Source organism: Acipenser ruthenus, chromosome 3, assembly GCF_902713425.1.
Source record: "Acipenser ruthenus chromosome 3, fAciRut3.2 maternal haplotype, whole genome shotgun sequence".
In the NCBI taxonomy this organism is placed as follows: domain Eukaryota; kingdom Metazoa; phylum Chordata; class Actinopteri; order Acipenseriformes; family Acipenseridae; genus Acipenser; species Acipenser ruthenus.
In genome coordinates this window covers 89,898,419-89,914,128 of record NC_081191.1, presented here as the reverse complement: position 1 = coordinate 89,914,128, position 15,710 = coordinate 89,898,419, and the positions used below count along the sequence as shown (strand labels likewise).

The window sequence follows — 15,710 nt, the reverse complement described above, 5'->3', positions numbered from 1 at the left end:
AAAGTGTGTACAATACAAAATGCTCCTTCTGTGTTTTAAAATGAAGGTGAATATGGCTTGTATGGTCAATAGAAATAGTTCTATACAGTCCTTTTTTTCCACCTCATCACCCAAACATTTGGGATTGTATGCTCATTGATTGGTATGGAACCATCCACTGATTTAATACCAGTCAATTTGTTATCTTTTAAAGTGGTTCAAAAGTACCCCTTGCTTACACTTTCAACAGAAAGTACATCCCAGCTACTATGTAGACTATATAAAAGAAGTGTCCCTGGAGGCCTCATGGCCACAGCTGCTGAGCAAACCCAAGTGACGCAGGTGGTGGATTAGTATGTAGGCGTTGTGGAACACCTCCGCAATTGAGAAGTGGTTAGCAAGTACTGTAAGTCTGGTACCCAAGGGTGACCACTTTAAATCCAGCCTCCGCCATACTGACTGCACCTGCACTGAATGGATCCCAGGCTGATGCACTGGGTTGGGATGCGAATTCGCAACTTTTCCATCCTGAATGGGCCAAGTCTTGTACTGTGAAGCCACCTGTCTGTTCTAATCTGAAACACCAGCTGTGATGCCGAGAGAGTTGGCAGAAAATATATATATATTTTTTGAAAATAATATCCTTTTCCCCAAAACACTAGAGAATGTCAGAGATATAATCATGCGCACACACAACACAATGCCAGCATCATTCAAGAAATATATTTAATATGCGATGGTTATAGAGGACTGGAATGAATTACCTTTCCAAAGGGGTGTTTTACTATAGAGACAGAGGGAGAGTGGGGAATGAGAGAAAAATGAAAGAAGGGAATAAGGCAGGGGTGGAGGAGTGAAACAAAGGTAAGGGGTGAAAAATATAAAAGTAGCTGTGGTGACAGAAGAAAGAGAACAAGATGAAGGAGGGGAGAAGTTATAGAGACAATAAGAATAATTAAAAAATAAAATGAGGAAAAATAAAGCTATATACAAGTCTATATACAAAGACTTTTTTGTGTAGATGAATAAGACATTTGATGTTCATAAAACTCTTCTAGACTGGTCATTAAATGACTCATGAATAAAATCTATGGGGTGTCTACATATATGACAGAATATCAAATATGTGCTATTAAGTTTTTTTCCCCTCTGTTGTGAACAGCTTTAGCTTCAGCTCCATTTTATTGACCAGTTTAATTTGACAAATAAATTATACTTTACAACAAAAACCGAATCAGTTTTATTAACTGATGTGGTTGAGGCACCTAAAGAAAAAATGTCCAATTACTTGAAACTTTGGCATGTTACATATGGAAAGAAAACAGAAATGAAGACACTGCAGAGATAAATACAGAAAGCCAGGTGCTATAAAGTAATGGAAAATAATTGACAGATGGACAAAATATAATAGGAAACAGGAATAGGAAAAAAAGAAAGAGTGAAAACAGAGGCGGATGGGGGTAAAAGAAGAAAAAGGAGTAAAGAGACAGAGAGAGAGGGAGGGAGGGAGTGGGCAGAGAGAGAGATAAAATGAGAAAGCCCTGCCCACTTAATCACAAAACCTCCCTCTCTGCTCCCTCCATTCAGCTCTTACTGTTAGCCACTGAGACCTCTCCAGCACTCTGCACATCCCTTCAGCACTTCTACACTCTCACGGACCTCTCCAGCTGACAAACTCACTCAAACTTTTTTGCTAACAGATAGAAGATAGCAGAAAGTATTTTTTTTTAATTTTAAAAAGGGATTATTCTTTGTGGTTTGCTTAGTTTATTTTAATACCAACAAAAAGGGAAAACTACATTTTAAGACCAACTCTACCCATCCAGGATGTCCTTGCCTCTGCTGAGTGGAATTCTGGTGCTCTTCTTTGGAATGCTGGCAAGGAGCTCACCGACCCCTGACTCCCTGGATGGGCACACATCTCTCACCGACTGCCCCTCTTGTGCCCTCTCCAGAATGCAAAAGGATATGCCGGCCACTTCCCAGCAGGCAGACATGGTGGAGGCAGTCAAGCAGCACATCTTGACCATGCTGCATTTGAAACAGAGACCCAACATCACCCAACCCGTGCCCAGGGCAGCCCTTCTGAATGCCATCAAAAAGCTGCATGTGGGCAGAGTTGGGGAGGATGGCAATGTTGAGATTGAGGATGACAGCCACAGCCGGACAGAGATGAATGAGTTGGCTGAGCAAATGTCTGAAATCATCACTTTTGCTGAGGCAGGTTAGTAGCCCATGTTTGGAGTGGAGGGGTGTGAGATCGGGGAGAGGGGGGGGGGGGGGGGGGGTATTTTTCAATTGAGCAGATTCTGCCAGTTTGACAGGTTTGTAAACACTTACAACTTCTTTGTGTGTGTTAATGGAGGAGGGGGCTTGAAAGTAAGTCTAGTAATAGTGCACAGAACTTAAAAGGTAAGACCTGAAGTCTTCAAGTTTATAAGAAAACTAGGCTGCAAGGTATCTTATTACCTATGTCAGCTTAAAAGCCATCAGGGCATTCTGTTCAATCTGTGCTGAAAACTTTGCTAATAACTTAAGTCCGCTGCTATGTTGTGAATTGTACTGGTAACTGACTGCTAGGCTCGCAGGCAGCTGGGTGCTCCCTACCTCTAGGGAAAACCGGACACTCAGCCCCTTATTGTGTGCTGTGCTACAAGCATAGACTGCCTCCCAGAGTTGTGAATTTTACAGTGCACAGGCTGTCAACAAAGTTCAGAAGTCAGTGCTGTACCTTCTGCTTCTGCACACTGATTGTGCCATTCAAATAACAATGTACTGTTCAGAAAGGCATGTCTGTAACCTACTGAATACAAAAATAAAATAATAATAAAATAAAGCTATACTTTAATTTTAGGAGTGAAGCACATTTTACTGTGCACAGGCTATGACTACAAAAGTTAGGACTCTAGCTTTGTATCTCAATAGGTGAATAAAACACTGTGAATATTAATTACATTCATAAGTGCATAAGCCACAATGTAGGTAATTAGTTTTTTGTTTTTTTTTAACACAAAGAGCTGCACTTAAAAACTATGCCTCATGCTGTGTCAAGGTACATGTGCAGTGGTTATCGACAGCATAGTCCTCATTACAACTCTATAGGGAATAAGATTCTGTTTGCTGCAGTGCACTCTAATAGGCTGTACTGAAAAGTTTTCTTCTGAAGTAAGTTTTCCTAGACAAAAGCTATAAGCTGCTGGAGAGGTAAGGAGCTTTTCTTTATCTATACTGAACCTTGTTGAAGTGCACTGTGGAACAAAACTATGATTCAGTTAAAAAGTAAAGCCTACTAGTGCACCAGTGGTAGTACAGACCGACTGTAAATAAATACCTGTGCTACAGTGGCGCTTGGCACTGTATAAGGAAAGGCTAATATTAATATATTTTACTTTTGACAAGACAGCCTAGTCTGCTCATTTTACCATTGTGATTTGTTGTACAAAACTGTGCACTAAAAGGCTTGACTATAGTGCATGAACAGATTGTATTGTACTGTCCCTACTTCAAACATGCGTCCATGTTATTAGATCTTTGCTTTTGTGGTACTGTACTTGGCTGTCACCTGTAGCCATAGGCTACAATAGTCGGAAGTACGTGCTATGCAGTTGTACACAGACCATCAGTTTCTATACTGAAGTGTGTTTTACGGTAATCGCTTGGCTAAGCAGAGTTTACAATAGCATGCCCTTTTCTGCAGCCAGTGGGGTTTTGCCAATTATTGATTAACAAATGCAGGTCTTGACATGTTAAATCGTGTTACCGTCGATGAAACACGTTCTATTTTGGTAACACAAGTCAGCAATTCATTTGCGATCTGTCCTGCGCATATCCACACATAGCACCAACAGATACAATTACGTTTGGAGCAGGGAACCAACCCGGCTACATTTAATCCCATGATTTTTATGTTTCGTGCTAACACACATTGGTACTTACTTGTGGTCTTTTGACGAAACAAACAATCTGCCGACTTTTATGAAAAGATTCCAGCAAAAATGGAACGCTGTTGTTCAGTATTTGACCAGTAAAACCCCTTTCACTCCTCAATAGTGATCCTAGATAGTAGACGTACAGTAGCTAAATCTATGAAAACCCTGATCTTTCCCTAAATTCTTGGTCATGCCAATTATATCCAAAGTTTTCTCTCCACGAGTACTGATTTAAATTGCTGCAAAATCAGACCAGGGACTTAACTGCAGAAGCTGCACACCCGTAACATTGTGGGGTAGCCCATTCTTGACAGTTTTGCTGCTGTTTCCGTTTTAACAACTGACATTAACAAAAAAAAAAAAAAAAAAAAAAGATCGCGTAATGACTAGAATTAACCAGGGAGCAGTGTTCCAGATTGGCGAGTCCTCTTTAACCTTGTCTTTCATCCCATACAGTTTAAACTTTGACGTGTAGCTATGTGGGCTACAGCCAAGAGGCCATACATGAGGAAGGCGTAGTGCATTTTTTCTTTTTCTTTTTTAAGATGCATTAAAAATGTGTGCAGTGCAGCGTCTAGGTATCTCCGTACACTGTTTTTTCACAGTCCTTATTTTACACCAGATCTGTCATTCACAGCGGGGTCAGATTTACACGAGCTCCTAAATGACACCCTAATGAGCCAGTGTTCAGTACAGATTTAAATCCACGGAGTAGGTAGTATTAAAAAAAGGAAATAGAAGAACATTATTGTCCCTCGTGTATAGATGTTTGGTTCTGTATCTGACTATTCTGGCCCATTGTGTGAACAAGTTCAGTGTATCTTCGTTTTGAGATGCGAAAGAACCATGGAAAGTCGGCAGATAGACTTAAAAAAGCGTTTTCAAAGGCCTTACTGAAACTTTTCCTTAACATTACCAACGAGTATCGCTAGAGGGCAACATACAGAGAGAGAGAGAGAGAGAGAGAGAGAGAGAGAGAGAGAGAGAGAGAGAGAGAGAGAGAGAGAGACTCTTAAAAATGCAGTCACAACAGAGCAGTTGAGGCTTGATAAAAACAGAAATAGCTGACACTTGGCTGCAAACAATTGATTGTGAACCAAAACCCATTGCTGTAAAACCTAAAGGCATGTAGCTTACTGTATGTTAGCAACTGTAAAGGTGAGTTAAATTAAAACATGATTCTGTCATTCCATCCTGGAGGTTTCTGAATCACTGTGCACAACTGAAAATGGCACACCAAAGTGGTCCGTGTAATTTGTCAGACAATGCTGTGTTTAATTACTTCATTCAGAGAAATATACACCCATCTGTAATTGTTTAAGCCTCCCCACCATTATGAAGTGCAATATGGGACTCTTTGAATGGGTTCCACAATGAATATGTAGTGCACATAATGGTGGGGAGACTCAACCAATTACTCTGTTATGTATTTAGATGTATTTATAAAGAAGTAATTAAACACAACGCTCTTCAAAGATTTACACAGACTAATTTCTGAGCGTCTCTGTCCAATGTGTATACCTACAGCCTGAGACAACTGTTTATGCCATAATTTGTGTCCTTTATACAAGCTCTTATGAAAGTTATACACATATATCTTATAACATAGACTGTGGAAACCAAACCCCCTATATATCCCAACTGGAGCAATGTCCTTAAACATTTCCCACCAGTATCAAATCTGTCTGGAATAAACTTCCCTTTATATATAAAAAAATGTAAGCAACAAATATTAAAATATGCTTTATATCATACAATACCATAGGTGACATACATACATACAGACGGACATACTTTGAACGTGGTCAGAAATCGCATTTCATGCTGCTTGTCTCGACTCCTCTGAGAGAGCTCATCTGTATTAGGGCTCCGTACTTGTTTAAACATACCACCTGTTGCCTTCCTGGGCATCCCTGGAAATCGATAAAGAGGGTTTTAATGCCCCCTTTATAAATAAACAGATTATACAGATATAACGAGCTTCATCTACATGACAATGTCTAGAGCTGAGGTACCTGAAGTGATATTTATGAAAAATGGTATCTTTGTATAAATGTTGTTGGATATAGTGTTACTGAGTTGTACAGTGTACAGTGCCATGCTGGCATAGTATATACAATTATAAATACACTGCTGAATCTCTTGGTAACATTGTTATGACATACCCTGATGTTCTACAAGTGAGAAGAGCCAAAAACAACTTTTGTAACATTCTGATAATCAGTCTGAACTTAGATGCCCACAACTTCCCTCTGATTAAAAGATTAAAAGGTTTAACTTGAAATGTAAAAACAAAACAAAAAAAAAAACTTTATTGAAAGCAGTTCCACTGAGTCTTCAGATACTAATCTGAGGAAAATTATAGTGAGAGAGACGTGTAATTCTGAAATCATAGATTCTGTGAGTCTACAGTTTCACATGCCTTCTCTACAAGGGCCTGGGGACATTTAAAACAACACACTGGTAACACACTCCTAACATTTCTGTTCTCTGAGTTATTGGTGTAATGGCACAGTCAGGCAGGTGCCAGGAGATCTTCCCCTCGGAGGCCTGTAAGCACTTTTCAGTCATGACTGTGATACCTGCCATTCAGTCCTGTGCCTCTCAAGCACAACATCTAAAGTATGTTTTAACTTTGCAGCTTTGCATGGCTTTGTGATGTGGCTGTAAACTCAGGATCAACTTGAGATGACAAAACTAATTTCACCAGCGATGTAAGCCAGATTCTTACCCAGCCCTTCAGAGGTGAATTAACTGAAAGCGTTCCCAGTTTCTGCCTCCTATTATGTACTGATTTTGATTCCTCCACTACTTTAACTGGTATAGCAAGGCTTCAAATCAGGGTATAGGTGCTTTTGAATATGGCTACATTAGTACAGTATCTAAGCTAATTAATTATTTCAACCAAGCTTGTCCTACACTGAGCAGCATTCCTTGCATTGAATCAGCTTTCTAGTGGGATCAAAGTATTAAAACATATTAAGAGGAGCTAAAAAAAAAAAAAATTCCAATCCTTTCTTTGAATTGGTTACACTGTTTAATAACAATGCTCTGGCTTTTACACTGCTTGTTTCTGTCTCCCCAACACCCACGGCCTTTCCTTTCCCAACCCATTCCTCAACTCCTTATGCTGTTGGCTTGAGTGACGTGAGAAGGCAAGATTATGGTCTTTGCATTAGTTTTGGGTCTTTGCAGTAAAATACAAGTGCCTGACTCAGGGTGTTATGTGACAAGTGCCATGCCCTTTGGCATATGCGTGGCATTGGTCCCACAGTCTGTCAGGAATTAATCTGTTACGTTCTCTGTAGGAGCTACTCAGTGGAACACTTGTGTTTTGAAAGGGAGTAATTATAAAGCACTGACTCCGAGGATATTGGAAGAGGGGATTGCAATGTCAATGCACTAGAAAAGTTGTACTAATAAATGGTTGGAGAATCTTATTTTTAAATACAAACAGGAAAATACATTTAATGAAAACAGGGTGATGTTAGAATTACACCTGGACTCCCACTTATACACAATCATAAGACCTGTCAGACAAACCACTATATCGGTACCACAAATATCAAGCAAATCAACAGGAAGTCAATATCAGTTACTAAAAAAAAGAACTGTGCATAATACCTGGGATACCCTTTGCACTGTCTGAGTTAAAAAAGCAACTAATCAGGGCATCTAACTCAACCATACTATGCAAAATTCCAATTTACAAAATATGGCAAATCATATTTATTTTTTTAGACAAATTGGAGGTATCAAGTTGGCTAAACCTCCTCTTTTGCGGATCACTTATTCCATGAAGGCAAATGTCTCAACTGCTTTTTCAAGTGTGCCAAATTGTTCAGCGTACCACAAAACTATGAAAAAAGTGTTTCATGCATGTTCCAAGATCTTAAGGAGACTCACTCCCTGGGTCCTCTTTTTTTTTATATATCTTAGGCTTCGCTCAGCCCTTCGTGCCTATGGACTCCCATGAATTGTGGCATTGTCCACTCATTCTTTAGGTCAATTACTTAGCTCAACACCTGCCACAAGAGGCCTTGTATCCTCCCTTTATAGTAACTTTGTAACTCACAATATCAGTTCTCTCGCTGTAACTCCTGTTTGGGACAGGGAACTCGACAAGCTGGGTGTCTGGGATAGAATTTGGGAAAATATCTTCACATCTTCTAAAAACTTAACACACCAGTTGATTCATTTTAAATTTGTACGTAGATTTTATGCCACCACATATCGTCGATTTCAAATGAAAATCTCTACTGATAATCTGTGCCACGGGTGCACTCTAGGGGCAGTCGACACTTACCTCCACATGTCTTGGGAATGTCCACTTATCCAAAGTTTTTGGAATTTTGTAGTGACAGCTCTCTCTAAACTTCACAATGTAGAGGTGCTTCTGTGTCCTGGTCTGCTCCTGCTTGGAGATGATTCTCAAGCTGCGCTTAATTTACAAACAAGACGGCTCTTGCTTACGGGGCTGGGGCTGGATAGAACCTGGAATAGCCTATAACTGTGTATGGTTACACTATCTCTTAGATATATCACTTATGGAGAGGTCGACGGTAAGTTTGCCCCAGGCCAGTGCAAATACGTTAACTACTTGGTCTACTGCTATCATTCTTATTAAAGACCTTTGTTCACGTTTGGGACCAACAACTCCCTAGAAATTTGTATTATTATTATTATTATTATTATTATTATTATTATTATTATTATTATTATTATTATTATTATTATTATTATTATATATGTATGTATGTGTGTGTGTGTGTGTGTATATATATATATATATATATATATATATATATATATATATATATATATATATGTTTATTTACATATATATGTTTATTTACATATTTATGTATATAATTTTTTCTTTCCCCCAATTGTAAAGTGTTTCATTTGATACAACAGGACAATGGATTGTGGAAAAGGTGTATTAGAATTGGGATGTTGTGGGTTTGATCTCTGCTGGGAACTGGCTTAATTCTGCCTTAATGAGTATCTTGGGTCATGCTGGTTGGCCAGAGGTTAAAAGCATACTTGGTTAGATTAAAACCACCATGGTGACTGTGGACAACAATTGCCAGTAGAGTTGAAACATTCTTCCTGGCAGAAAAAGGGGAAGGATGTGCTTTTTTAAAAAACACATTTTGTATAATAAATGTTAGTTACCAATTAAAACACATGAAATTACTTATTTTATTAATATACTGCTTTGGCTAAGTCAGTCAGTTTGAAAAGTGGAATCAAGACTTGTTAATCAGCTTTGGATCGTTTCTAATGTTTAGCAATAGTAACACATGACTGACATACTTTTTCCACCAACATAGCTGTAAAAACTGAACTGGTCTATAGTGAAAGCATCCATTTAGTAAATCTTTCTGTACTAATCACAACTGGAGATATAAAAAACATACTTTCCTAAAAGCCATCGTGCCCTCACAGCTAGGACTTTTGCAGCACTTTTAATGCTTTATTGTTGGCAGCACTATGTCCCTTCACTTATGGCCTGAACTGCTAATATGTTAACAGTTGGATTTCTAAAATGCTGAAGTGTAGCTCATTCTCTTACTCTTATCTCTATTCCAGGTGCCTCGTCAGGCTTGGTGCACTTTCAGATCTCCAAGGAGGGCAGCGACCTTTCACTCATAGAGCAGGCCAACGTCTGGCTCTTTCTCAAGCTCTCCAAGACCAACAGAAGCCGCGCCAAAGTGACCATACGGCTGTACCAGAAAAAGCAAGGCACGGCAAAAGGGGAAGAAGAGCTGGTCGTCTCAGAGAAAGCTGTGGACACGCGGAGGAGTGGCTGGCACACCCTGCCAGTCTCCAGCAGTGTCCAGGCACTGCTGGAAAAGGGACACAACTCCCTGGATCTGCGGATAGCCTGTGAGCAGTGTCAGGAGGCCGGCGCCACCCCTATCCTCGTAGAAAAGGATGAGCGGGAGCAGTCCCACCGGCCCTTCCTCATGCTGGTGATACGACAGTCTGATGAGCAGCCCCACCGGCGGCGAAAAAGGGGCCTGGAATGCGATGGAAAGATCAGCACCTGCTGCAAGAAACAGTTTCAAGTCAGCTTCAAGGACATCGGCTGGAACGACTGGATTATAGCCCCCACGAGCTACCACGCCAACTATTGTGAAGGGGACTGCCCAAGCCACATAGCGGGGTCCTCTGGCACCTCTCTCTCCTTTCACTCGACTGTCATCAACCATTACAGGATGCGGGGTATCAGCCCCTTTAACAACATCAAGTCCTGCTGCGTGCCCACTAAACTACGGGCCATGTCCATGTTGTACTACGACGACGGGCAGAACATTATTAAAAAGGACATGCAGAACATGATAGTAGAGGAATGTGGCTGCTCTTAAAGACAAGCAGACTGCCCTGAACATGTAAAGGACATGGTAGCTGGGGGAAAGACATTCCTCCCTTTCCTCCAACAGACCCACAAACCTTGACAGACACAGCATGGAGTTAAATTCATAGTGTGCTGGTTACCAGTCACTTGGACCAGCCTGTGGCACTTTCAGTTAAAAAAAAGTAAAAAAAAATAAATAAAATAAAATAATAAAAAAAAATAATATATTTTTGTTACAAACAAGAGGGAGAGAGAGAGAAAGAGAGAGAGAGATAGAGAGAGAAGAAAATATTTATGTTGCAGCATTTATGGTCCGCACTGCACTGCAATAAAATGTTTTGATAAGGTGCCTACATTTTCAAAACTATGCAACCTGTCGACGTTTTTTGAACTGTTTACCTTTTCAAAAAGAGGAAGACTTTTTTTCGATGTAAATGTTTTCATGTTTATGCTTTGTTGAGAGATACTTGAAAGAAACATGTTTGACCAGCTGCTGGAGCCAAACACTTCTCTATATAATTATTTTTATGATATATATTTTTGTTGTTGTTGTTTGTATTTTTATAAACGTTCTGAACGTTTACGATTTGCACTATACCGACATTTGATCTGCCTAATCGTTATTTAACAGGTATTAGAGAAGAGGGGAGCTGCACTTAAATGTGAGCTAAATTAACTTTTACAGCACACACAAGAGGTTTGTTTTAAAAACAAAGACACCAAAGATTTAGTGTGAGTGTTTCCAATGTCCTGTGTGTGGTGGTTATTTGGATAATTATTCACAAAACGTCTTGCTCAGTCAAGGGTTGGGATTTAAGGGTTAATGGTTTTCCTTGCCAGCTCTAAGTAGTATTAGCTTTGAGTCCCTTTTACATAAGGTGACCATATGGCTCAGTGTTCAGCGGGACTGTTTGGGATAATTCAGGCTTTTAAACTCACAACCCAATGCATTCTGGTACGTTTTACCTGTCAACCCAATGCATTCTGGTACGTTTTACCTGTCAACCCAATGCATTCTGGTACGTTTTACCTGTCTCAGGTACCATTCTTACCTTTAAGAGAAGCAGGACTATGCTTACCAGAATGCATTGGGTTGTGAGTTGAAAAGCCTGAACTATCCCAAACTGTCCCACTGAACATGGAGCCATATGGTCACCTTACTTTTACACATCAACACCAAGTGCTTTTTTTTTATTTCTACAGAAGTATTAGTGGTACACTGTTGAAATGCAACTTATAAAAAAAGCACTACAGACACAAAGTGAGTGTAATTGTTTGAATGTTTCTGTGCAAAAAAAAAACATTTAAAAACAAAAAGTTTTTTATAGAATAAAATCAACATTTCAGCAATTTTGTTTAAGGAAGCATCCTACATGAATCCTTACTTTCAAACATATTTTTAAGTAAAATGTACTTGTTTGTAATCATTTTCTGTCCTCTTACAATAAACACTGTACCATTGTGCTAATTATAAACACAATTAACAGATTATGTGGCTGGGTATGAAATATTGTCATCGTTGTAGTCTGGCATGAAAGAAATTCTGAACCTGGCGGGACATTTGTGATCAAATCCTGTACATTTTATTTTTTTTTGCAAGAAAAAGAAATTATACTGAAGCTAGAGTGTTTGGTCTAATAAGATAAAGAAATAACAACTTTATTTTTATTCTGTATATATTGAAATGCAGATACATTTATGTTGCATTGCTTTGTTGTACAAATCAAAAAAGATATGCTTGCCATGTTTTCTATCTAATTTATTTACAGTATTTTTGCTTCTCTATTAAAGCTTAAGGATGTACACTAATGTGTGTTAAGAATTCTCATTGTTATTTGTTGCATTAGTATGCTATTTCACAGACTCACTTTGTTTTCTTCGCCTTGTTTTACCTGTTGGAAGCAGAAGAATCTTAGATTTTAATACATTGTACTTACTCTCTGTATCTTTCATGTTTTCATTCACACCATAGGTAAAGTTAAGCATAGACCAGACTGGTATTTATATTTCCAGAAATGTGGTTTTACTTCAGTATCACATGGTACGGCAGTCTAACTTGAAACGGTCTGTGCTGATTTCAGTTGCAAGTAAGTGACTTAACCAAGTGCAAAGCAAGGTTTTAAAATTATGGTATTAACCTTTATTAGCACTAGGAATGCTATCACTGGACCCACGTTTCTTCTATTGAAGATGTTTTGTTGTTTTGCTTGTATTCTTTACTTCAGTTGAAGTATGCAGATAAATGAAAGACAGCACTATACAGTAAAGGTTGCTGCTGCTTCCTACATCAAAGGTACCAGGATGCAGAAGTTGTAGTGTTGTACTGTATTTGACAATATTTGCATATGCTGTATTATCATTAAAAAATTAAGAACCAAACGATAATCAAAAGAATACAAGGGAGGGTGCTGACATTTTTTTTAATTTTGGCAATCCCAGTCCATCTTGCTTTAAAAAAACTGGGACTTTGGGTGTACTTGCAACTATGGCTGCAATTGCTTGTACAAATTAACTGCACCTTTAACCTTGTTTAAGACTAGCATTTTATTTAATAAGGGAGTGAAGTCATTGACTAATACACTTTAAATGCCAGCCCAAACTCAAGGTCTTTGTAAAGCTATCCGACCCGAAATGAAACACTGCCAGAACAGCATCGGCTGAGCTTTGTCTATTATTATTATTATTATTATTTATTTCTTAGCAGACGCCCTTATCCAGGGCGACTTACAATTGTTACAAGATATCACATTATACATTATTTCACATTATACAGATATCACATTATTTTTACATACAATTACCCATTTATACAGTTGGGTTTTTACTAAAGCAATCTAGGTAAAGTACCTTGCTCAAGGGTACAACAGCAGTGTCCCCCAGTGGGGATTGAACCCATGACCCTCCAGTCAAGAGTCCAGAGCCCTAACCACTACTCCACACTGTCTAGCCTTACATATGATATAAGTCTGACTGAACAGTGTGGGATGTCTTTGTCTGGTTTTGCTTTTTCCCATACTGCTCATGAAAGTAGGTGCTTATCATTGTTTTCATACTCAGCTTCACTGGTGCTTTTACTGCTGGCTGTGCTGAATTAATCCCCATTTTAGTTTCCCACCTTAACTGTTTCTTGTATTATAAAATGGAAAATTCAGAACTTCCACTGAAGCATTCTCTGGCTTGAGTGGGGGCATTTCAAAATGGGATGACAACATCTAGAATTTATTTTTTTTCCCACTGTAGTATACTATAGTATCGGCAAAAAACAAACAAGCAAAAAAACACAATATAAAATAACTTTAAAATGAAAGGGACTATAATTGTTCGGGGAGTACTTAAGGGATAATGGCATTGTTGTGACATGTTATGAGGTAATAATAGTACACCGACTCCCGAGTATTTGAATGAGGGGGTTCCATTATTACTGAGAAATACACTACAGCAATGCCATTATCACTGTTGAACTACAGATTTTTAACTCATTGTTTGTATGAAATAATCACTCAGTCCGCTGAAAGAGTTAACTTTTTTAAAGCAGGGCTTGAGCCGTGTGAAGCGTTTTTCGTTTTGTTTTGTTTTAAGTTATTTATAGTACAGGGCAGCCTTCTGAACATACATATGGACTTTGACAGCTTATGCTGCTGTGTTGACTGAGGGCTCCCTTCCAGCTTGATTGCCCGTGGAGTGTCTGCGTTAATCTGCAGCTGGCCTGATTCCTTGCAGAAGCCTCTCAAGATAAATGTTAGTTTAAATCAGACAAGGGTTGAACTGATTCAACCTTTTCTAAAAGGCATTTAAGGTTCAAAAATTAAATGGGCCTTAAAATTGTGTAAACTGCAGATTCAATACTTATGACACTTTGACAATAAAGGCCTAATCTATAAGCTTTCTTCTCATTATTTATCTCATTATATATCTTTGTAAGGTTGTATAAAAAATGTGCATATTTTCTTAGAGTAAGTAGCTTGAAATATCACTTTTATTTATGTATTTATTTATTTTGTAACATTTGCCTTATTTGCAGTTATTCTGAGGGGTCTTGGGATCAGTTGTTTCAATATTTTGTAAGAATAAGTTTTCTATCTGGCCATATTTACCGGGCTAGGAGATTCTTTTGAGCTCGCCAAAAGATTCCTAACTCTTAATCCTCTCCATGACACATGTCAATGTTTTATCCTCCTTAAAAAAGTAAAGTTATTTCTTATTCAATCTCTGGATGATACTTCAATCTCCAATTTCTGTACATAATGTGTTTTTTTCATATATGACAGTGTCTTAAGTAAGTGTTCAGTCAAAGGCCATTGTTAAGCTTAATTAAAGCTTAAAATGTGCAAACTGATTAACAAAACTCTCAAAATAAGTGTTAATTGGCATAACAACTAGAAACAATCAGTCTATACATACACCCTGGTGATGCAGTAAAGATGCAATTTGAGAAAGTGCTAAATCACTTAAAATAGGAACAAAAACAAATGCGACTGAAAATGGTCCCTCCTACCATGGTGTGTTTAAACTGTAGTAGAAAAACTCAACCATAACCTCTGGATCCACCATTCGCAAGCTTTTAAGCCATTCTTGTGTTTTGCTGATGCAGGGGAGGGGCTCAAGGTCCTTAAAATAAGATACGGTATCCCATGAGCCAGGCTTGTGAACACTTCTTTACAGACGGCTGCCAACCCTCAAGGTTTAACCCGAGCCCTGGTGAGTGTTATTAAAAGCAGAGGGAAATAGAAATCCCTTGTATGGTCAAATATAGGAAAAATGTACAATGCTAATCAAAGCTGTCTGTAGTTATCATGCAAAGACTATAATGTATTACAATTACGTCAGCATGCCATCAGAAAGTGCATTTAGAAATTTTAGAGATGGATTGCTCAATGTTCCAGCAACATAAAAAAAAATGATACTTATAGAGGGATGTACATTAGGTCACAACAAACGCTTACTTACAAACTCTCTGTAACACCTGTGAGATAATAATCTTGTCATTCTCTAAAGCAGTTGTATCTCTTTAAGTGCTTGATGTCAGGTACTAAACTATTCATGCCTCGAAATGAAACTGATGTCCCTTTTCCACTGTCACATCCAAAAATACCGACACCAGAAGCAGGCCCTGTTTTCAAAATGTAATTACAGACCATAGTGAATGTGAAAATAGTCCATTTTGACTGATTTAATTCCAGCAAATGTTGATTTACTTTCAGAAAATGTTGATTTACTTTCAGAAAATGTTGATAATTTTGGACAGCCACTAATATATGAAGAACAAAAACAAAGACTATAAAGCTTGCAAGGTTTTCAGGCAAGAAATCTATAGTATCATTAATACAAGTGCCTTGTATATTCATTGGTCAATCTACAAGCCAATTACCGGCAAATTCCCATCAACCTATAAGGTATATAAACCAACTTTGCAAACTCAGTCCTGCTGTCCTTTGAAT

At 38.5% G+C, this 15,710-nt stretch overlaps 1 protein-coding gene across 1 annotated transcript; it reads left to right on the top strand.

The window, feature by feature from the left end:
- Positions 1-1,551: 1,551 nt before the first annotated feature.
- LOC117394899 (inhibin beta A chain-like) lies at positions 1,552-12,930 on the top strand. The gene is made up of 2 exons (XM_033993603.3): positions 1,552-2,203; positions 9,504-12,930. The coding sequence occupies exons 1-2, from the start codon at positions 1,807-1,809 to the stop codon at positions 10,280-10,282; spliced, it is 1,176 nt and encodes a 391-aa protein (XP_033849494.2). The 5' UTR covers positions 1,552-1,806; the 3' UTR covers positions 10,283-12,930.
- The last annotated feature ends 2,780 nt before the right edge of the window (positions 12,931-15,710 follow it).